Here is a 23,780-nt window from a genome sequence, read left to right on the forward strand (position 1 = left end):
AGTGGGGTTACATTGGCTACCCTCCACTCTATAGGAACTGATCCAGAGTCAATGGAATGTTGGAAAATGACTGTCAATGCATCCACTATTTCCAAGGCCACCTCCTTAAGTACTCTGGGATGCAGTCCATCAGGCCCTGGGGATTTATCGGCCTTCAATCCCATCAATTACCCCAACACAATTTCCCGGCTAATAAGGATTTCCCTCAGTTCCTTCTCCTTACTAGACCCCCCGACCCCTTTTATAACCGGAAGGTTGTTTGTGTCCTCCTTCGTGAATACCAAACCAAAGTACTTGTTCAATTGGTCCGCCATTTCTTTGTTCCCCGTTATGACTTCCCCTGATTCTGACTGCAGGGGACCTACGTTTGTCTTTACTAACCTTTTTCTCTTTACATATCTATAGAAACTTTTGCAATCTGTCTTAATGTTCCCTCCAAGCTTCTTCTCGTACTCCATTTTCCCTGCCCTAATCAAACCCTTTGTCCTCCTCTGCTGAGTTCTAAATTTCTCCCAGTCCCCAGGTTCGCTGCTATTTCTGGCCAATTTGTATGCCACTTCCTTGGCTTTAATACTATCCCTGATTTCCCTTGATAGCCACGGTTGAGCCACCTTCCCTTTTTTATTTTTATGCCAGACAGGAATGTACAATTGTTGTAGTTCATCCATGCGGTCTCTAAATGTCTGCCATTGCCCATCCACAGTCAACCCCTTAAGTATCATTCGCCAATCCATCCCAGCCAATTCACGCCTCATACCTTCAAAGTTAGCCTTCTTTAAGTTCTGGACCATGGTCTCTGAATTAACTGTTTCATTCTCCATCCTAATGCAGAATTCCACCATATATGGTCACTCTTCCCCAAGGGGCCTCGCACAACGAGATTGCTAATTACTCCTCTCTCATTACATAACACCCAGTCTAAGATGGCCTCCCCCCTAGTTGGTTCCTCGACATATTGGTCTAAAAAACCATCCCTTATACACTCCAGGAAATCCTCCTCCACCGTATTGTTTCCAGTTTGATAAGCCCAATCTATGTGCATATTAAAGTCACCCATTATAACTGCTGCACCTTTATTGCATGCACCCCTAATTTCCTGTTTGATGCCCTCCCGAACATCACTTCTATGTTTGGAGGTCTGTACACAACTCCCACTAACGTTTTTTGCCCTTTGGTGTTCTGCAGCTCCACCCATATAGGTTCCACATCATCCAAGCTAATGTCCTTCCTAACTATTGCCTTAATCTCCTCCTTCACCAGCAATGCTACCCCACCTCCTTTTCCTTTTATTCTATCCTTCCTGAATGTTGAATACCCCTGGATGTTGAGTTCCCAGCCCTGATCATCCTGGAGCCACGTCTCCGTAATCTCAATCACATCATATTTGTTAACATCTATTTGCACAGTTAATTCATCCATCTTATTACGGATACTCCTTGCATTAAGACACAAAGCCTTTAGGCTTGTTTTTTTAACACCCTCTGTCCTTTTAGAATTTTGCTGTACAGTGGCCCTTTTTGTTCTTTGCCTTGGGTTTCTCTGCCCTCCACTTTTCCTCATCTCCTTTCTGTCTTTTGCTTTTGCCTCCTTTTTGTTTCCCTCTATCTCCCAGCATTGGTTCCCATCCCCCTGCCATATTTGTGTTCATGCCACTGAAATTAGTTAATTTCCAGTTCAAAACCTGTAAGTTGGACTCACCTTTTTCTTTAACTTAATTACGTTCTGATCATTATTTCTCAAGTATTCCCCTACTTTTAGGTCACTTAATTGTCCTGCTTCGTTAGTAGAATCAGATCTAGCACTATATCCTTCCTTAATGTACATACAACATACTGATTAAGGAAACAATCCTGGATGCATTCTAGAAACCTCTTCCCATTTTGACCATAACATTTTGTCTTATCCCAAGCTACCTTCCAATATTATGACACGATTGCAACACTCTCTAAATTGCCGAAAATTCTTAGTCTCACATTTTTCCTATTACAGATACTGTTATGTCTTTAGATGCTCTGATAATGACTCCACGAGGCAATGTATTGCACTTGAACTGTAGTGACCTTCGTCCATTTAATATAACTCCTGAGTGATGATCACACATGGTGGCCTGCCTTTTATACTAGGTCTGGCACACCTGTACAGGTAACCTACAAGTCTCCCACTGCAGTGCCCTCTGGTGGCACACCTTAGTGACCATACAGCTGGTGTACAAGTTTCCAATAGTAGTGCCCTCTGGTGGCACATCATATGTAATAGTACAAGCAGTAAACATGTCTGGATACATGACAGATACAACATCTGAAATCCAGCAACCTCTCGACCGAGTCTGTGGCGGTTTTCGAGTTTTGCCAGATTTCGGACCTCACTGTTGGCGCTCCTCGCCGCCCGCCAGTCCTCCACTCCTTGCCGCCCGCTGATTCCCGCCGCTGCATTTTTTACCGGTTTCCTCGTCCCTCTCCGCCCGATGTTGCCATTTTGGCCGCCTCAAAAATGTCAGGTTTTTGGACAATTCCGTTTTTCGGAATTCCAGATTTGGGACGTTGTACCTGTACTTAGTGGTCTGTAATTTCTTAACTCAATCCAACTATCTCAGCACCACCATCAGTAAAAACTTCCCTTTCTAAAGCTGTAATTGTGTTTTTAATTGATAATTTTTCTTCTCACTCCTGAAAATTTTATAGCTGGGGATATATATTTGGCTGAAACAAAGTTTCCATCAAGGTTACAGCATTGTAGAAACATAGGAACAGGAGTAGGTCATTCAGCCCTATGAGCTTGATACGCCATTCAATTCGATCATGGCTGATCTGTATCTCGATTCCATTTACCTGCCTTGGTTCCATATCGCTCAATACTTATACCTAACAAAAATCTATCAATCTCAGTTTTGACGTTTTCAATTGACCTAGCATCAACAGCTTTTTGGAGAAAGAGTGTTCCAGAATTCCACTACTTTTTTGTGTGACGAAGTGCTTCCTGACATCACCCCTGAATTGCTTAGCTCTAATTTTAAGGCTATGCCTCCTTGTTCAGGACCCGCGCACCAGAGGAAATAGTTTCTCTCAGTCTACCCTGCCCTTGACATCAAGGCAGCATTTGACCAAGTGTGGCATCAAGGAGCCCTCGTAAAACTGAAATCAATGGGAATCAGGGGGAAAACTCTCCACCGGCTGGAGTCATGCCTAGCACAAAGGAAGATGTTTATGGTGGTTGGAGGTCATTCATCACAGCCCCAGGACATCGCTGCAGCAGTTCCTCAGGGCATTGTCCTAGGCCATCTTCAGCTGCTTCATCAATAACCTTCCCTCATCATAAGGTCAGAACTGGGGATGTTCGCTGATGATTGCACCGTGTACAGTGTCATTCGCAACTCCTCAGATAACGGAGCAGTCCATTCCCATAAGCAGCAAAACCTGGACAACATTCAGGCTTGGGCTGATAAGTGACAAGTACCATTCGCGCCACACAAGTGCCAGGCAATGACTATCTCCAACAAATGAGAGTCTAACCACCGCCCCCTTAACATTCAATGGCATTACCATCGCCAAATCCCCCACCATCAACATCCTGGGGGTCACTATTGACCAGAATCTTAACTGGACCAGCCACATAAATACTGTGGCAACAAGAGCAGGTCAGAGGCTGGGTATTCTGCAGCGAGTGTCTCACCTCCCGACTCCCCAAAGCCTTTCTACCATCAACAAGGCATAAGTCAGGAGTGTGATGGAATACTCTCCACTTGCCTGGATGAGTGCAGTTCGAACAACACTCAAGAAGCTCGACACCATCCAGGACAACGCAGCCCGCTTGATTGGCACACCATCCACCACCTTCAACTTTCACTCCCTCCACCACCAGCACACCATGGCTGCAGTGTGCATCATCTGCAAGATGCACTGCAACAACTCGCCAAGGCTTCTTTGGCAGCACCTCCCAAACCCGCGACCTCTACACCACCACCTCCAAGTTCCCCACCATCCTGACTTGGAAGTATATTGCCGTTGCTTCATCGTCGCTGGGTCGAAATTCTGGAACTCACTCCCTAACAGCACTGTGGGAGTACCTACACCACATGGACTGCAGCGGTTCAATAAGGCAGCTCACCAGCATCTTCTCAAGGGTAATTAGGGATGGGCAACAAATGCTGGTCTTGCCAACAAAACCCATATCCCAGGAATGGATAAAAAAAATGATTTAATCATCTTAAACACCTCGATTAGATCACCCTTTAATCTTCTATCCTCAAGGGAACATAAGCCTAGACTATGCAACCTGTCCTCATAAGTTAACCCTTTTAGCCCCAGTCAATTAATTCTGGTTAGTGACTCTATTTTCCTGGTTTTATTTCTAATGTTCTGCATGTTTCACATACCTGAACTACAAACCTGACCTTTTTATAATTCTCTGTGCGTTTCCATTCTATTATTTTCTTATTCTTTCTTTCATTATCTTTATCCTATCTACCCTAATGTACATTTGCCATACCACCCTCTTGAGCTTACATTTGAGACTGTTTTGCTGCTTCACTATACTTATCCTTAACCACCCACCCCGACCATACTAGCTTAAAATGTTTCTCTAAGCTCTATTTACTCTCTGTGTAAGGACATTGATACCTGTTCCATTTATGTGAAACCCATTAAGTTGGTTAAAATTTCCTCAGCACAGGAACCAGTGAAATGCCTTAACATGCGGAAAGCCTTCATTATTGTACACCATCTGTCAAACTTAATCTGCTTTTTCCTAACTGGCCTAGCGTTGTCGCAGGAATAGTCCATGATCACTTTAAAAAAAAATTGAATATTGCATTCCTTAAACCCCGAATGCAAGACCTCCATCCTGTTCTTCCCCATGTCATTGCTTCTGTAAACCACGATTTCAGGCTGTTCAAGCTCCCTTTCCAGAATCTTCTTCACCTGCTCTGTTATGTCTATTATCCTGGCAAATGGTAAACAACAGACCAGTCGCAACTGCAAAAAAGGCTATTTATCCCTCTAATAATAGAAGCCACCATAAAAAATACTTGCCTATTCTTGATTTTATTACTTCTTCCCCCAGGGTAAACACTTATTACATAATGCTCTGGCATTGTTCATGATTACCCTCCTTCCCAGCATCACAGATATCCAGCACTGTATATCTATCAGATAACTTCAGACCTCCGGGAGCTTCTTGTACTGCCTCTACAAGTTACCCATTTCCCCTCCTTCACCTTAGTATTCCTCTAGCTTTGGAAAGAGGTCTCCTGCAACGTGCGTTCCAGGACTCCCTACTCTTCTTTTAAGGAGTGAAACATCTTAAAGCTGTTTCTTAAGCTCAGTGATTTGAAGCTTAGGAATGTACAACTAGAGTTACTTTTTGCATGTTTTTTTTGGACACTCAGCTTCCAGAAACTTCCACATTATGCAACTTCTGCACAATACTAGCATTGTCCTGCAGCATTAATTATTCATCAGTTATCTACTTCTTATTCAACCTCCTCTGATGGATCAGCTGAACTTTCTCTCACCAGTTAACTCCCGTTCAAATTCATACTCCCTTTCAAGTCAATCTTACTCTGTTGCTCCTCATATGGGGGCTTTCTAAGCTCATAAAAATCAGCTTAATTGTTTTAAGTCTGATTATCTATTGTACTAAGGAACTTCTCTGACATCCTATATATGTCTTCTGTTGATGTGCATTATTTTGTGCTATATATATATTAATCTCTCAGGTCTATCCCCATTAAAGTCTTGACTACACAGGTCTCCTTCCTGCCCCCCCATGCTCGCTGACATTATAAATGATTCCTTTTTTTTTTTAAAAACAGTAACCCCCTCCCTCAAGAATAAACCCCTTTGTTCCCTCTGTTCTTGCTAACTACTGCTCATCTCCAACTTCTCTTTTCTCTCCAAGATCCTTGAATACGTGATCACAGATTCGGGCTATCTCTCCTGCAACTCAAAGTCTGAATCCCCCCCCATCTGCCCATCCCATAATGATAAGCCAGCCCTTACCAAAGTCATGAACATTATCTGTGACTGTGCTGCATTATCCCTTCTTATCTTCTCTGCATCTCTCAACACAATTGATCATACTACCCTCCTTCACTGCCTCTCTCCAATTGTTCAGCCCTCACTTGACTTCACTCTCACCTAACCAAACATAGGACTCAATTTTCCAGTTATCTGCGCCATTTTTTTACACCAGCGTAACTCAGTTACGATTTTTTAAGGTTTTTTTTGTGTCATTGGGGGCGTAACCTGCCACCCGCGCCAATTCTGGCCATTTAAGCAAGTTTAGCCAGCTCCGATTTGCTCCAATTTTTCCGTATGTGACCGCTCTGGAAAAACCTGCTGGGCAGTTAACAAAATCGGCGCAGGTAAGAAAATCGGCGCAGCAGATGCAGTTCCACGGCCCGGACAGCAGCAGCAGGGTGGGGGGGGAAAGAGAGGAGAGGGGGGATGGGAGGTGGAAAAGCGAGGAGAGGGGGGATGGGGGGTGGAAAAGCGAGGAGAGGGGGGATGGGGGGTGGGGAGGGGAGGCCTTTCAGCCAGGGTTAGGAGCGGCAACCAGCACCAGAGGGAAGCCTTTCGGCTAGAGTTAGGAGCGGCACCCGGAGGCCCTTCGGCCAGGGCTAGCAACAGTAACCGGCATCGGGAGGGGGAAGGCCTTTCGGCTGGGGCTAGCAGCGGTAACCGGCACTGGCAGGGAATGAGGCCCTTCGGCCATGGTTAGGAGCAGCACCCAGCACCGGGTGGCCTTTCGGCCAGGGTTAGGAGGGGCACCGGGAAGGGGGGGGCAGGGGCTAGATGTTTGGCATTAAACTCTTTAATAATTTAATGATGGAATGTTGCTGCAATGTGCAAGGTGCGTGTGCAGGTCAGAATGTGTTGTCTGTGGCCGCAACCGAGACTCCAGGATGGTATGTTGCCTCCCTGGTGCAAGGGTCAAGGATGTCTCAGAGCGGGTGCAGGACATTCTAAAAAGGGAGGGAGATCAGCCAGTTGTCGTGGTGCACATTGGTACCAACGACATAGGTAAAAAAAGGGATGAGGTCCTACGAAACGATTTAAGGAGCTAGGAGCTAAATTAAAAAGTAGGACCTCAAAAGTAGTAATCTCGGGATTGCTACCAGTGCCACGTGATAGTCAGAGTAGGAATTGCAGGATAGCGCAGATGAATACGTGGCTTGAGCAGTGGTGCAGCAGGGAGGGATTCAAATTCCTGGGGCATTGGAACCGGTTCTGGGGGAGGTGGGACCAGTACAAACCGGACGGTCTGCACCTGGGCAGGACCGGAACCAATGTCCTAGGGGGAGTGTTTGCTAGTGCTGTTGGGGAGGATTTAAACTAATATGGCAGGGGGATGGGAACCAATGCAGGGAGACAGAGGGAAACAACAGGAGGCAAAAGCAAAAGACAGAAAGGAGATGAGGAAAAGTGGAGGGCAGAGAAACCCAAGGCAAAGAACAAAAAGGGCCACTGTACAGCAAAATTCTAAAAGGACAAAGGGTGTTAAAAAAACAAGCCTGAAGGCTTTGTGTCTTAATACAAGGAGTATCCGCAATAAGGTGGATGAATTAACTGTGCAAATAGATGTTAACAAATATGATGTGATTGGGATTACGGAGACGTGGCTTCAGGATGATCAGGGCTGGGAACTCAACATCCAGGGGTATTCAACATTCAGGAAAGATAGAATAAAAGGAAAAGGAGGTGGGGTAGCATTGCTGGTGAAGGAGGAAATTAAGGCAATAGTTCGGAAGGACATTAGCTTGGATGATGTGGAATCTATATGGGTGGAGCTGCAGAATACCAAAGGGCAAAAAACGTTAGTGGGAGTTGTGTACAGACCTCCAAACAGTAGTAGTGATGTTGGGGAGGGCATCAAACATGAAATTAGGGGTGCGTGCAATAAAGGTGCAGCAGTTATAATGGGTGACTTTAATATGCACATAGATTGGGTTAACCAAACTGGAAGCAATACGGTGGGGGAGGATTTCCTGGAGTGCATAAGGGATGGTTTTTTAGACCAATATGTCGAGGAACAAATTAGGCGGGAGGCCATCTTAGACTGGGTGTTGTGTAATGAGAGAGGATTAATTAGCAATCTCGTTGTGCGAGACCCCTTGGGGAAGAGTGACCATAATATGGTGGAATTCTGCATTAGGATGGAGAATGAAACAGTTAATTCAGAGACCATGGTCCAGAACTTAAAGAAGGGTAACTTTGAAGGTATGAGGCGTGAATTGGCTAGGATAGATTGGCGAATGATACTGAAGGGGTTGACTGTGGATGGGCAATGGCAGACATTTAGAGACCGCATGGATGAACTACAACAATTGTACATTCCTGTCTGGCCTAAAAATAAAAAAGGGAAGGTGGCTCAACCGTGGCTATCAAGGGAAATCAGGGATAGTATTAAAGCCAAGGAAGTGGCATACAAATTGGCCAGAAATAGCAGCGAACCTGGGGACTGGGAGAAATTTAGAACTCAGCAGAGGAGGACAAAGGGTTTGATTAGGGCAGGGAAAATGGAGTACGAGAAGAAGCTTGCAGGGAACATTAAGACGGATTGCAAAAGTTTCTATAGATATGTAAAGAGAAAAAGGTTAGTAAAGACAAACGTAGGTCCCCTGCAGTCAGAATCAGGGGAAGTCATAACGGGGAACAAAGAAATGGCGGACCAATTGAACAAGTACTTTGGTTCGGTATTCACTGAGGAGGACACAAACAACCTTCCGGATATAAAAGGTGTAGGAGGGTCTAGTAAGGAGGAGGAACTGAGGGAAATCTTATTAGTCGGGAAATTGTGTTGGGGAAATTGATGAGATTGAAGGCCGATAAATCCCCAGGGCCTGATGGACTGCATCCCAGAGTACTTAAGGAGGTGGCCTTGGAAATAGTGGATGCATTGACAGTCATTTTCCAACATTCCATTGATTCTGGATCAGTTCCTATGGAATGGAGGGTAGCCAATGTAACCCCACTTTTTAAAAAAGGAGGGAGAGAAAACAGGGAATTACAGACCGGTCAGCCTGACATCGGTAGTGGGTAAAATGATGGAATCAATTATTAAGGATGTCATAGCAGTGCATTTGGAAAGAGGTGATATGATAGGTCCAAGTCAGTATGGATTTGTGAAAGGGAAATCATGCTTGACAAATCTTCTGGAATTTTTTGAGGATGTTTCCAGTAGAGTGGACAAGGGAAAACCAGTTGATGTGGTATATTTGGACTTTCAGAAGGCTTTCGACAAGGTCCCACACAAGAGATTAATGTGCAAAGTTAAAGCACATGGGATTGGGGGTAGTGTGCTGACATGGATTGAGAACTGGTTGTCAGACAGGAAGCAAAGAGTAGGAGTAAATGGCGACTTTTCAGAATGGCAGGCAGTGACTAGTGGGGTACCGCAAGGTTCTGTGCTGGGGCCCCAGCTGTTTACACTGTATATTAATGATTTAGACGAGGGGATTAAATGTAGTATCTCCAAATTTGCGGATGACACTAAGTTGGGTGACAGTGTGAGCTGCGAGGAGGATGCTATGAGGCTGCAGAGCGACTTGGATAGGTTAGGTGAGTGGGCAAATGCATGGCAGATGAAGTATAATGTGGATAAATGTGAGGTTATCCACTTTGGTGGTAAAAACAGAGACAGACTATTATCTGAATGGTGACAGATTAGGAAAAGGGGAGGTGCAACGAGACCTGGGTGTCATGGTACATCAGTCATTGAAGGTTGGCATGCAGGTGCAGCAGGCGGTTAAGAAAGCAAATGGCATGTTGGCCTTCATCGCGAGGGGATTTGAGTACAGGGGCAGGGAGGTGTTGCTACAGTTGTACAGGGCCTTGGTGAGGCCACACCTGGAGTATTGTGTACAGTTTTGGTCTCCTAACCTGAGGAAGGACATTCTTGCTAATGAGGGAGTGCAGCGAAGGTTCACCAGACTGATTCCCGGGATGGCGGGACTGACATATCAAGAAAGACTGGATCAACTGGGCTTGTATTCACTGGAGTTCAGAAGAATGAGAGGGGACCTCATAGAAACGTTTAAAATTCTGACGGGGTTAGACAGGTTAGATGCAGGAAGAATGTTCCCAATGTTGGGGAAGTCCAGAACCAGGGGACACAGTCTAAGGATAAGGGGTAAGCCATTTAGGACCGAGATGAGGAGGAAATTCTTCACCCAGAGAGTGGTGAACCTGTGGAATTCTCTACCACAGAAAGTTGTTGAGGCCAATTCACTAAATATATTCAAAAAAGGAGTTAGATGGAGTCCTTACTACTAGGGGAATCAAGGGGTATGGTGAGAAAGCAGGAATGGGGTACTGAAGTTGCATGTTCAGCCATGAACTCATTGAATGGCGGTGCAGGCTAGAAGGGCCGAATGGCCTACCCCTGCACCTATTTTCTATGTTTCTATGTGTCACTTTCCAGCCTCAGCGTGTCACTCATTACCCTGGCAACCTGATCTTTTTGGTGCAGATCTTCGGCTCCACCCCGAAAGCTAAAGGACATGACGCCAACATGAACAATTCAAACGGGGAAAGTTGGATGATTTTTTTTGGTGTAGTTGGGCCCCCAAAAAATGGGTGTAACTCTTCAAGTATGCCAAAAAATGGCTTTGGGGAAAATTGAGCCCATAGCCACAACATCTCCAACAATGGCTTCTCTTCCTATTCCACACCATCACCTTGGGAGTCCTCCAAGGATCCATCTTTGTCGCCCGCCTCTTCTTCAACAACACCATTTACAAACTTGGAGTCAGCTTCCACATGTACATCAATGCCACATAGCTCTACCTCACCACCATTTCTCTCAACTGCTCCACTCCTGCTGTGATTGTATGCTATCAGTCTTGGATAAATGGTTATTTCATCCAGCTAAACATTGGGAAGACTAAAGCTATTGTCTTCAGCTCATCGTACAAACTCTGTACCCTCATCATCAACTCCATCCCCTGTCTGGCTAGTCTCAAACCCACTCAAACTACTTGCAACGTTGACTTCCTGTTTGACCCGAAGCTGAGTTTCGTCCTTTATCCTCTCCATAACAAAGACCACCTACTTTCACCTCAATATCACCGCCTCCACCATTACCTCAGTCCATCTGCTGCCAAAATCCTCATTCACAATTGTCACTTCCAGACTCAATTACTCTAATGCTCTCCTGGCCGGCCTCCCATCCTCCACCCTCTATAAACTTCAACTCATCCGAAACTCTGTTGCCTGTACCCAATTCCACACCAAGTCCCATTTGCTATACTCCTGTCCTTGCTGATCTATGCCCCCAAAACCTCAATTTTAGAATGCTCACAATTGCATTTAAATCTCTCTATGGCTTTGCCCTTTCCTATCTGTGTAACCTACTTCAGCCCTAGAACCTCTCTTTCTCCCTCCTTCCCACCTGTACTCTTCCTTCTTCTGAATCCAACCTTCTGTGAACCCTCTTTCTTTTGCCCCTTCATCAGTGTCTGCACATACAACTGCATAGGCCTCATGCACTGGAACTCCCTCCCTAAACCCCTCCACTTCTCTCTCCTTCTTTAAATCCCTCCTTAAAATCCACTTCTGACCAAGCTGGTCACCCCTCCTCATTTCTATTTCTTTGGCTCAGTGCCGATTTTTCTTATCTCCTCTGCGAAGCACATTTTTATATGTTAGCAGTGCTATTTAAATGCAAGCTGTTGCCGTTTTAATAAATGAAACCAAAAAAATATAATTTTTCAACAAATGATTGGCTGCGACTGAGTTCTAATTCAACCTTTGACAACCTAAATAAACTAAGAAATCTCAAGTCACTTAACAGCCACTAATTCAATTTGTTCTTAATCATCACATTTTAAAGATTATCCTTCTTCAAAGGGTAATCTTTTCCCGTGGAACACTAGAATTCACACTGCAAGGATTACATTTCTTTACATTCTAGATATCACTTCAGACTGCTTTTAATGCTAGAAGAGATATAACAAGAATCTACAAATGAGAGACTATTCAGCCTATTGACCTCATCCTGTTGTTTAGATCCATGTTCCGAACCCACATACGTACACCACCTCTTTCCTGCACCAGACTGCTCAATGACCCTATTGGGTATCTTGTTCATTTAATTTTTCAGTGCTTTAACCAAATTTACATTGACTGTTCCATAAGTTAACTTAAAATCTGAAGTCATTTCTTTTCTAGTTATGTTTATTTATGGTTCCTTTGTTTATAATCTGGTCCTCAAGTGTTCTTCACCTGGTTCCACACAAAGATTTCAATATACAGGTATATCAATGGTTGGGACTATAAACTGAAACACATAGTTCCTACAAGAAACATATAGGGCCCAAGTTTCCACATGATTTGCGCCTGATTTTTTAGGAGCAACTGGTGGAGAACGGACTATCTTAGAAATCGCAATTCTCCACATTTTTTTTTCTGCAGTTCTAGTCAGGTAGAACAGTTCCACTTTGGAACAGAATTTTTTCTTCAAAAGGGGGCGTGTCCGGCCACTGACGCCTGATTTCAAAGTTTCCACAGTGAAAACGTACTCCAAACTAACTTAGAATGGAGCAAGTGAAGATTTTTGTAGAACTGAAAAAACCTGTTCTACACATTAAAAAATCAGGCGCAGGTTACAAATTAGGCGCCCAGAACGAGGTGGGGGGGGAGGGGGGGGGGGGAAGGGAAGTCATTAAATTCTATAATAAATCCTTATTTATACTTATACAAATATTATACAAATAAATCCAACCTGAATAAACATTTATAAGCAAAGAAAAGATTAAATAAACCATCTTCCTACCTGTGTGAAAGTGCTTCAGGCAGGCCTTTCGGGACCGAAGGCTGAACGGGCCGGCCCGAGACTTCGGGCAGGGCCCGTCCCCAGCACCAGATTTACAAGTAGGTGGCGTTGGGTCGGGTCGGGGAGGGAGGGAGGGAGAGAGAGAGAGGGAGTGGGGGAGGGAGGGAGAGAGAGAGGGAGGGGGGGTAGATGGGGAGAGAGAGGGAGGGAGAGAGAGGGAGGGGGAGGGAGAGAGAGAGAGGGAGAGGTCAGGTCGGGGAGGGGGAGGTCAGGCCGGATCCAGTCCGGGGGTGGGGGCGGGGAGTGGGGGTCGGGTCGAGTCGGGGAGGGGGGGAAAGAGCGGGGGTCGGGTCCAGCCAGGGGCGAGGAGAGCGGGGGTCGGGTCGGGTCCAGTCGGGGGGGGGGGGCGGGGGAGCAGGAGCAGGAGTGCGGGTCGGGTCCAGTCGGGGGAGCGGGAGCAGGAGCGCGGGTCGGGTCGGGTCGGGTCCAGTCGCGGGGGGGGGGGTCGGGTCAGGGGTGGGGAAGCGGGTGTCGGGTCCGGAGGCGGGGGGGGGGAGGGGGGTTGTCGGGTCTGGTCGGGGGGGGGGGGGGGGAGCAGGAGCTGGCCGTGGGAGGAGCCTTATTCACGCAGCCCCAGTGAGGCCATTCGGCCAGGGCTAGGGGCTGCGTGCTTCGGGCTCCTGAAGCTACTGCAATTGCGTGCCCACTGTAGCGCTCATGTGCAGAGTTCCCGGCACTGTTTTCAGCACAGGGACCTGGCTCCGCCCCCCCACAGCTCGTGCTGTGCTGCGCTGCGCCGAGGGCCAGAGGACCTGCAAGTAGGTGGAGAATACGGAGGATTTTTTTAGGCGCACTTTGTGGCGCAAAAAACGGGCATCCAAGTCGGGACTGCGCCGTTCTAGGTGCGTGTGGAAACTTGGGCCCATTGAGTGGCATTTTTTCCTGAATAATCTTAGTTTGCTTTGAAATATACTAATTTAAATAAAAGTGATATCGTCACGCAATGCTTTAATTTATGGTAACTTGGTTTAAGTATAGAAATGCTACTATAGTTCTCAAAAGGCTGAAAATTGAGTTACTGTTCTTACCTGGTCATCTGTGTGTTCTTGAGGCTTTATTTCAACATATTTGGTCACATTCTGATCCAGTATGTGTGGTTTAGTACCATATACTGTAAAACAGAACATTCAACTCAGATATGTCAGGTCAGTGCAGTCTGTCAGTAACTACCACTTTCACCAATGACTTCAGGTGGTCTATTATCAGTTCAAATGTGAATCATTCATTTATTGTTGTAACTTGTGGAAATAGGTGGTCTTTATGTCAGGTGTTGATGTACTGTATGCACTGGCCTGAAAATAAAGTTTACCAAGAAAGTCAGTCTTCACTGATACTGCATGTTGCTTTTGTATCTTTATTGTTAATGCCGTATAACATTGCGAGCAAATGTACATTTTTCTCACGCATCATAAAGTAATTGTGAGGAAGTATATTATTCCTTTAAACTATGTTTTTCTGTATTATCACACATTTTATTTTGTAGCAAATGTAACTAAATCACCGTAGCTTTTATTTTTGTGTGAACTCTGCCAAGACAATATAGTCCATTGTGCTTTTCTAAACAATTGGACATCAGAACTGGCAACAAGATTGCTGTACTGAATAGGCTCATTTTTATTGATACACAAGGGCAGAATATCAGTGAAAAATTGCAGTGGTTACGAAAGTCACTCAAAGTGATCAAGTTCGAGTGAATAATATCACATATATTAGATAACAGGTTTTAGTTCTTTTGTTATGTTAACATATTGTTCTGTGGACAGGCTTCTACTGTATAATGTAACATGGCACAGATTTAATGAGTACAGTACCAGCATTGTCATTTGCATTTTGTACATCCGTTTTAAAGCTGCATAATTGAGCTAAACATGAATTTGAAAAATGACATAAAATCAACCCACAGTTCAGTTAGAGATGCAATTACTAGTAACTAGATTTGTGTATTGAATTAAATTGTTTCAGAAGAAAAGCATAATAGAACTGACAATAATATGTGGAATTTGTAAAATGTACTTGAAATAGTATCAGCTAAAACATCTTTGACTAAATTGTGATTCAAAAGTCAGCTTTATCAAACTATTAGGTGATATTAGATTTTAAATTACATAAATCAATTTTCCACATCAAAAAATCCATCAAAAGACCTTGAAGAAAACAAATGTGTGAAATAGAATGAATAGAAAGTGCTGTCCACTCCCCAACTTGTCACTCATAACAGATATCAATATTTTTTTATTATTTCCCCTCATGGGGAAATTTCATTACACACCTCCTGCTCTGCAGAGAATTCCTCAACTAACACCAACCGATAAAGCATCAACTACAGCTCGACAGCAAATCCCACACATCAACATGTTTTGAATGCTGATCTGCAGACATCCAAGGTGGAAAAGTTCAGTGGCAACACAGTATATAACAGTATGGGGGCTGGTGTTCAAGATGGTGTCCCAACAGTCTAATGTACTTTCATCAGAACATCCCAAAGTACTTTACAGTCAATGAAGTACCTTGCGAAGTGCAGTCACTGTGTGCAAGAAAAATCACACGATTCGATCTAAAGATCTAATAGCAGGGTGGCCAGCATTCATCTGAAGCAGTTGAATACATGATGCTGAGAAACTGCTGGACGTACTCGAGAATGACTTCAGAAAATAAAACCTGTCTGATTAAAGGATTCATTTCCAAATTATTCAGACAAATTGCAATAAAATATATATTTTTTTAAAGAATTTCTACTGCTCATATAATTTGCAAGATTCCCAGTTATAAATGAGAACTCGGGGGGTAAAAACAAACTGAAATATAGTGAACAAAGACACAATTTGACTTGTCTATTGTCAGTTAGTCGACTGCAATCAATTAGAGTTTGAATTCTGAATGTATGTAAAGCAAGCTGTTCAAATTATCTATCTGTTTCTTTAAACTGAGTGGTGACTCTGAAGTACAGGTCACAGCGTAAACATTCGGATACAGCACAGAAGGAGGCCATTTATGCCCGTGCCAGCTCTTTGGTAGACATCTGGAGTACTGCGTACAGTTTTGGTCTTCGTATTTAAGGAAGGATATACTTACATTGGAGGCTGTTCAGAAAAGGTTCACAAGGTTGAATCCGGAGATGAGGGAGTTGACTGATGAGGATAGGTTGAGTAGGTTAGGCGTATACACATTGGAGTTCATAAGAATGAGAGGTAATCTTATTGAAACTTATAAGATAATGAGGGGGCTCGACAAGGTGGATGCAGAGAGGATATTTCCACTCATAGGGGAAACTAAAACTAGGGGATATAATGTCCAAGTTTCGAGCCGCGCCTAGAACGGCGCAGTCCTGACCTGGACGCCCGTTTTTCACGCCACAAAGTGCGCCTAAAAAAACCCTCCGTATTCTCCACCTCCCTGCAGGTCCTCTGGCCCTCGGCGCGGCGCTGAAAACAGTGTCGGGACCTCTGCACATGCGCGCTACAGTGGGCACGCAAGTGCAGTAGCTCCAGGCGCCCGAAACTGTGTGGGAGGGGCCCGAAGCACGCAGCCCCTAGCCCTGGCCGAATGGCCTCACTGGGGCTGCGTGAATAAGGCTCGAATAAGGCTCCTCCCATGGCCAGCTCCTGCTTCCTCCCGACTCCCGCTCCTGCTTCCCACCCCCCCCCCCGCTCCCCGACCCGTCCCGTCTGCCGCTCCTGCTCCCCCCCCCCACCTCCCCGGACCGGGCCCGACCGGACCCGCCTGTCGCTACCGCTCCTGCTCCCCCCCCCCCCCCCCCCAGACCCGACCTGCCTGTCACTCCTGCTCCTCCCCCCCCCCCGCGACCGGACCCGACCCGACCCGCCTGTCGCTGCCGCTCCTGCTTCTCCACCCCCCCCCCCCCCCCGACCGGACCCGACTCGACCCGTCTGCGTCTGCCGCTGCCGCTCCCACCAGACTCTACTCCCGCCCCCGCACTGGATCTGACCCGACCGACCTCCCACCCCGCCCGCCGACCCGACCTCCCTCCCCCCTCCCCCCTCCCCCCCCTCCCGCCGACCCGAACCGAACCTCTCTCCCCGACCCGACCCAATGCCACCTACCTCTGGTGCTGGGGACGGGCCCTGCCCGAAATCTCGGGCCCGGCCCGTTCAGCCTTCGGTCCCGATGGCAAACCGCTTCCTAAAGGCCTGCCTGAAGAACTTTCACACAGGTAGGAACATGGTTTATTTAATCTTTTCTTTGCTTATAAATTTTTATTCAGCTTGGATTTATTTGTATAATATTTGTATAAGTATAAATAAGGATTTATTGTAGAATTTAATGACTTCCCCTCCCCCTCGTTCTGGGCGCCTAATTTGTAACCTGCGCCTGATTTTTTAATGTGTAGAACAGGTTTTTTCAGTTCTACAAAAATCTTCACTTGCTCCATTCTAAGTTAATTTGGAGTACGTTTTCACTGTGGAAACTTTGAAATCAGGCGTCAGTGGCCGGACACGCCCCCTTTTGAAGAAAAAATTCTGTTCCAAAGTGGAACTGTTCTACCTGACTAGAACTGCAGAAAAATAAATGTGGAGAATTGCGATTTCTAAGATAGTCTGTTCTCCACCAGTTGCTCCTAAAAATCAGGCGCAAATCATGTGGAAACTTGGGCCCATAGTCTTAGAATAAGGGGCCGCCCATTTAAAACTGAGATGAGGAGAAATTTCTTCTCTCAGAGGGTTGTAAATCTATGGAATTCTCTGCCCCAGAAAGCTGTGGAGGCTGGGTCATTGAATATATTTAAGGCGGAGATAGACAGACTTTTGAGCGATAGGGAGTAAAGGGTCATGGGAGCGGGCAGGGAAGTGGAGCTGAGCCCATGATCAGATCAGCCGTGATCTTACTGAATGGTGGAGCAGGCTCGAGGGGCCAAATGGCCTACTCCTGCTCCTATTTCATATGTTCTTGTATCCAATTAGTCCTACTCCCCTGCTCTTTTTCCATAACTTTGTACTTTTTTCCCCCTTCAAGTAATTATCCAATTCCCTTTTAAAAGCGTAGAAAAATATTTCCTCATGTCGCCTCTGGTTCTTGTGCCAAACATCTTAAATGTGTCTCCTCTGGTTACTGATCCTTCTGCCACTGGAAACAGTTCTCTATTAACATCAAAAACATTCATGATTTTGAACACCTCTATCAAATCTCCTTTAACCTTCTCTACTCTAAGGAGAACAACCTCACCAAGGCTTAACCAGTGTTTCATAAAGGATGCTGGATTCAACGTCCATGCCTCACCCACTCCCCATGATCGGAGACCACCACGAGGCCTCCGATCTCTCCCCCCCCCCTCCCCACGAGGCCTCTAATCACTTTTGCAGTGACCCCCCCCCCCACCACAACCAATAATCTTCAGGCTGGCCCGATCCTCTCTTCCTCTCCCCGATGTTTGAGTCTGGCTCCTGATGTTCTCCCCCTCCCCCTCTGATCCTCCTTTGGCCCCCGATGTTCTCTCCCCCTCTGCTCCACTCTCTCTCTCACTCCACCCAACTCAATCCTCCTCCAGCCCCGATGTTCTCTCCCTACCCTGCAATCCTCTTCTGGCCCCCGATGTTCTCTCCCTTTGTTCCCCTCCGCCCCCCCCCCCCCCCCCCACCGATCTTTGACTCCGGCCCCCAATCCCCCTGCAGGCCTACTTGCTTGCAGCCAAGCCAGCCTCTCCATCTGGCTGGCTGTGGGTGGAAAACAGAGGTTTGAAATGCAAATCAGACCCTGCCATTAAATTCGGCAGGGCATGCGGGAAACCTGTCCTCTCAGGTTTCCTGACCGCTTCCTAGCCCCTCTCCTTCCACCCGCCCTCCCTAACCCGCCTCCGGATTAAAATTTCAGCCTATGTCTCTATTAATAAAGCCAAGGATCCCATATGCTTTTTTAACAGCCTTCTCACAGTGTCCTACCACCTTCAAAGATTTGTGTATATGCACTCCCAGGTTTCTCTCTTCCTGCACCTCCTTTAAAATTGTACCATTCAGTGAATATTGCCTCTCCTTATTCTTCCTACCAAAATACATCACTTCACATTTCTCTGCATTAAATTTCATTTGCCATTTGTCTGTCCATTTCGCCAGTTTGTCTTTGTCCTCCTAAAGTCTATCCTTCACATTGTTTACTACATTTCTGAGTTTTGTGTCGTTTGCAAACTATGAAATTATACCCAGTACACCCAATGTCATTAATATATATATATATATATATATATATATAATAAAATCAGAAAGGGCAGTGGTCCTAATACCGACCACTGCATACTTCCCTTTAGTCTAAAAATGTTGTTCATGTACAACTCTCTGCTTTCTGTGTCTTAGCCAATGTTATATCCATGCTGCCACTGTTCCTTTAATCCCATGGGCTTTAATATTGCTAACACGTCTATTACGTGGTACTTTGTCAAACGCATTTTGAAAGTCCATATACACAACATCAACTGCACTGCCCTCATCCACACCCTCTCTACTACCTCATCAAAAAACTCAATCAAGTTAGTCAAATGATATTTGCCCTTAACAAATCCACGCCGGCTCTCCTCTATTAGTTCATACTTTACCAAGTCAATTCATTTTGTCCCACATTATTGTCTCAAAGTTCCCCCACTACCGACATTAGGCAGACTGTAACTGTCAGGTTTATCCCTCTCCCCTTTTATGAACAGGGGTGTAACATTTGAAATCCACAGTCCACTGACACTGCCCCCGAAATCCAAGGAGCATTTGAAGATTGTGGCCAGAGCCTCTGCAATTTCCACCTGTATCTCAGCTACGTAGGATGCATTCCATCTAGACCTGGCGACTTTTCTACTTTGAGGATTGCCAACCTTAAGTAGCTCCTCTTTATCTATTTTTATCCTAACGAATATTGCTATTACCTCCTCCTTTACTGCTACAATGGCAGCATCCCCTTCTCTGAAGACTGATGAGATGTATTAATTTAGTACCTCAGTCATACCCTCTGCCTCCACAAGATCATCTCCTTTTCCATCCCTTATGGCCCCACCTTTCTGCCAATGGGAACAGTTTCTCTCTATCTACTCTGTCCAGACCTCTCATGATCTTGAACACCTCTATCAAATCTCCCCCTTTTACTATTTTGATGTTTAGAAAGACTTTTATTTTAGCTACTAATATATTCTCATACTCCCTTTTTGCCCCTTTCATAATACTCTTTTTAGATTTCCTCTGTACTTTATAGAACCGTAGAATGGTTACAGCATGGAAGAAGACTATTCAACCCGTGCCGGCTCTCTGCAAGAGCACCTCAGCTAGTCCCACTCCCCGCCCTTTCCCATAGCCTTGCACACTTTTTTCTTTCAGGTACTTAGCCAACTCTCTTTTGAAAGCGGTGATTGAGTCTGCCTCCACCCCCGTTCAGGCAATGCATTCCAGATCCTAACCACTCGCTGTGTAAAAATATTTTTCTTATGTCTTCTTTGGTTCTTTTGCCAATCACCTTAAATCTGAGTTCTCTGGTTCTCGACCCTTCTGTGAATGGGAACAGTTTCTCTCTATCTACTCTGTCCAGACCCCTCATGATTTTGAATACCTCTATCAAATCTCCTCTCAATCTTCTCTGCTCTAAGGAGAACAACCCCAGCTTCTCCACTTTATCCACGTAACTGAAGTCCCTCATCCCTGGAACCATTCTTGTAAATCTTTTCTGCACTTTCTCGAAGGCCTTCACATCCTTCCTTTCTGTATTCAGCTTGGTTTTCTACCGTATTGTGAACCTTACATTTATCGTGAGCCTCCTTTCTGTTTCATTTTAATCTCTATATCGTTAGTCATTCAGGGAGCTCTAGCTTTAAATGCCCTTCCTTTCCCCCTCATGGGAATGTGTTTACTCTGTACACGAACCATCTCCTCCTTGAAGGCCTCCCATTGTTCAATTACTGTTTTGCCTACCAATTTTTGATTCTAACCCACCTGGGTAAGATCCCTTTTTAACTCACTGAAATTAAATTCCAGCAATTAAGTATTTTTACGCTTAATTGTTCCTTGTCCTTTTCCATAACTATGCTAAACCTAATGATATTATGATAATTATTCCCCAAATGCTCCCCCACTGAAACATACTCCACTTGCCCCATTTCATTCTCCAGAAGGAAGGAAGGAACTGCTACTTTCCTCGTTAGGCTAGAAACACACTGATGATGAAAGTTCTCATACATATTTCAGAAATTCTTCCCCCTCTTTGCCCTTTACCTTCAATATTTACGAAGGAAGAGGACTTTGCCAAAGCTATGATAGATGAGTAAGTTGCCGGGATACTGGAGGAGATAAAAATAGATAAAGAGGGGGTACTGGGAAGGCTGGCAGTACATCAAGTAGATAGGTCACGCGGTCCAGAAGGGATGCATCCTAGTTGGCTGCGAAAAGTAAGGGTCGAAATTGTGGAGGTGCTGGCCACAATCTTCCAATCCTTCTTAGATATAAGAGTGGTGACAAAGGACTGGAGGATTGCAAATGTTACAACCTTGTTCAAAAAAGGGGAGAAGGATAAACCTGGCAATTACAGGCCAGTCAGTTTAACATCAGTGGTGGGGAAGCTTTTAGATACAATAATCCGGGAGAAAATTAATAGCTACATGGACAAGCATGGGCTAATAAAAGAGTGCCAGCATGGATTTGTTAAGGGCAAATTTTGTTTGACTAACTTGATTGAGTTTTTTGATGAGTTAGTAGAGAGGGCAGCTGAGAGCAGTGCTGTTGATGTTGTGTATATTGACTTTCAAAGATGTTTGATAATGTACCACATATTAGGCTTGTTAACAAAATTGAAGTCCATGGGATAAACGGGGCAGTAGCAGGATGGATACAAAATTGGCCAAGGGATAGAGAACAGAGAGGTGTGAGGAACGGCTGTTTTTTGGACTGGAGGGAGGTATACAGTGGAGTCCCCCAAGGTTCAGTACTAGGACCATTGCTGCTTTTGATATACATTAATGATTTGGAATTGGGAGTATAGGGCACAATTTTCAAAACTTGCAGATGACACAAAACTTGGAAGTGGGGTAAACAGTAAAGAAAATAGTAATAGACATCAAGAGAATTACAGACAGGCTGGTGGAATGGGCGGACACATGGCAGATTAAATTCAACACGGAAAGCTATGAGGTGATGCGATTTTGGTAGGAAGAATGAGGAGAGACAATTCATGCTAAATGCTGCAATTTTAAAGGGGGTGCAGGAACAGAGACCTAGGGTGTTTGTCCACAAATCTTTGAAGGTGGCAGGACAGGTTAACAAAGCAATTAATAAAGCATATGGGATCCTGGGGTTTATAAATAGAGGTATAGAGTACAAAAGTTAGGAAGTTATGCTAACTATCCCACACACTCCTTGAACAGATCCCTCCTGCCCATGCCTTAGGAATCTGAAGCTCTCCCTCCTGCACCATTTCTGCAGCCACGCATCAACCTGTCTTATCCTACTATTCCTATACTCATAAGCGTGTGGCACTGGGAGTAATCCAGAGATTACTACCTTTGAGTTCTTGCTTTTGAACTAGCTCCTAAAATTCTCGTTTGCAGGACCGCATCCCTTTTTCTTCCTATGTCATTATTTCCCACATGGATCATGACTTCTGGCTGATCCCCTTCCCGCCTCAAAATGTTCTGCACCCTCTCAGTGATATCCTTTACCCTGGCATCAGGGAGGCAACACTCTAAGTGGGACTCTTAAAATTAATTCTGAAGCAGATTTTCAAATCATTTGGATAAACAAAGGAACTCAGAAAACCTGTGACCTCTTATGGGCACGCACCCTGTTAAAAAATTAGTGATGCACACTGGGAAAGACTGTATGCTCAGATTGCAGCATCTGGAAAATTGTTAGGTGTGGGGAAAATGATGAACTCCCAGTCCAATGTTTTAATGGAGGCTGAGGTCTTTATGGAAAAGCTTTAATGATGGTACTCAAAGACAATTTTAGATGTAGGTTTAATCAACTTACTTTGAAATATGGATTTTCTTTGTCTTTATTATATTACAAACCTTATTTTTGACATTAGAAAGTTCAGTTACTGAGGAAAAATGGCATTTTTCTGGAGCAATTCAAGTAGTTCAGGTTCTGATTTGCTTTATTTGTAGTTTGTTTTTGACTGAGTTATTGAGCATGAAATTTAAGCAAATTAAAAAGTGTGATGTTAAAGTGTGAGAAATCGAAAAGTCTGACATGCAAAATGTAATACGACAAGCAGGAACTGCACACTATCATACTTCTTTTTTTAAACATTTTATTTCAATAAGTCAATCATTGCAAACAGATTACAAATTGAAACAGACAAGCTGGCAAATATTTAAAAGTCACAATATTAACATTTTTCAACTAAATATTTTTAACTGGAAAAAACTATACTCAAGATTTTCAATTTGAAATGATAGTGGTACATATTCAAGACAGCATTTAGAGGAGAGTACAATTACACAAGAGCTGTTCATATCTGTACAGTAGCTTAACATTTCAGGATTTGGACAGATATGGGATAGGGCCGGCAGAGCTGGACAGAGGAGTACTTGGCCTATCCCACCTTTTCCACAGGTGCTTATGGGTTACATCAGCTTTTCTGGTAATCAATAGTTGTCTGCTTGTACTGGCATTAACCCATCCCTTCCTCTGCAAGTGTGCTGTGGGGTTTGAGAGAGGGAATGTGCAATACAAAGCTCCAGGACCAGAGTCCATCTCTGACTCCCTTTCTACCAGCAAATGAATCACTTCCTCCCACCCATTTTGCTCCCCTCGTCTACTCTCATCTACTCCTCATCTTCCCTTCCTTGAATCAAAAGGGCGCAAACTTGATCGGACCTGGTGCACAATCAGCCTCGTCATTTATCACATTTGTGGCAGCATAGATGGCTTACTAAAATGGTTGCATTTGCAGGCAAGACCAGAAGGTATAGCGTGTAAGTATGGCACTCTGGTCACATCTTCTCGAGCATTCATCTAACATGGAGATGCAGA

The 23,780-nt window shown here is 44.8% G+C and overlaps 1 protein-coding gene across 5 annotated transcripts in view; it reads right to left on the reverse strand.

The window, feature by feature from the left end:
* chst10 (carbohydrate sulfotransferase 10) overlaps positions 1–23,780 on the reverse strand; it is a 144,560-nt gene that overhangs the window by 73,826 nt on the left and 46,954 nt on the right. For all 5 annotated transcript variants that reach the window (XM_070892073.1, XM_070892070.1, XM_070892071.1 and 2 more), the window contains one exon: positions 13,860–13,942. In XM_070892073.1, the coding sequence (XP_070748174.1) occupies positions 13,860–13,942 (83 nt within the window). The remainder of the gene's footprint in view (positions 1–13,859; positions 13,943–23,780) is intronic.

Source organism: Pristiophorus japonicus, chromosome 10, assembly GCF_044704955.1.
Source record: "Pristiophorus japonicus isolate sPriJap1 chromosome 10, sPriJap1.hap1, whole genome shotgun sequence".
NCBI classification, from domain to species: Eukaryota; Metazoa; Chordata; class Chondrichthyes; family Pristiophoridae; genus Pristiophorus; species Pristiophorus japonicus.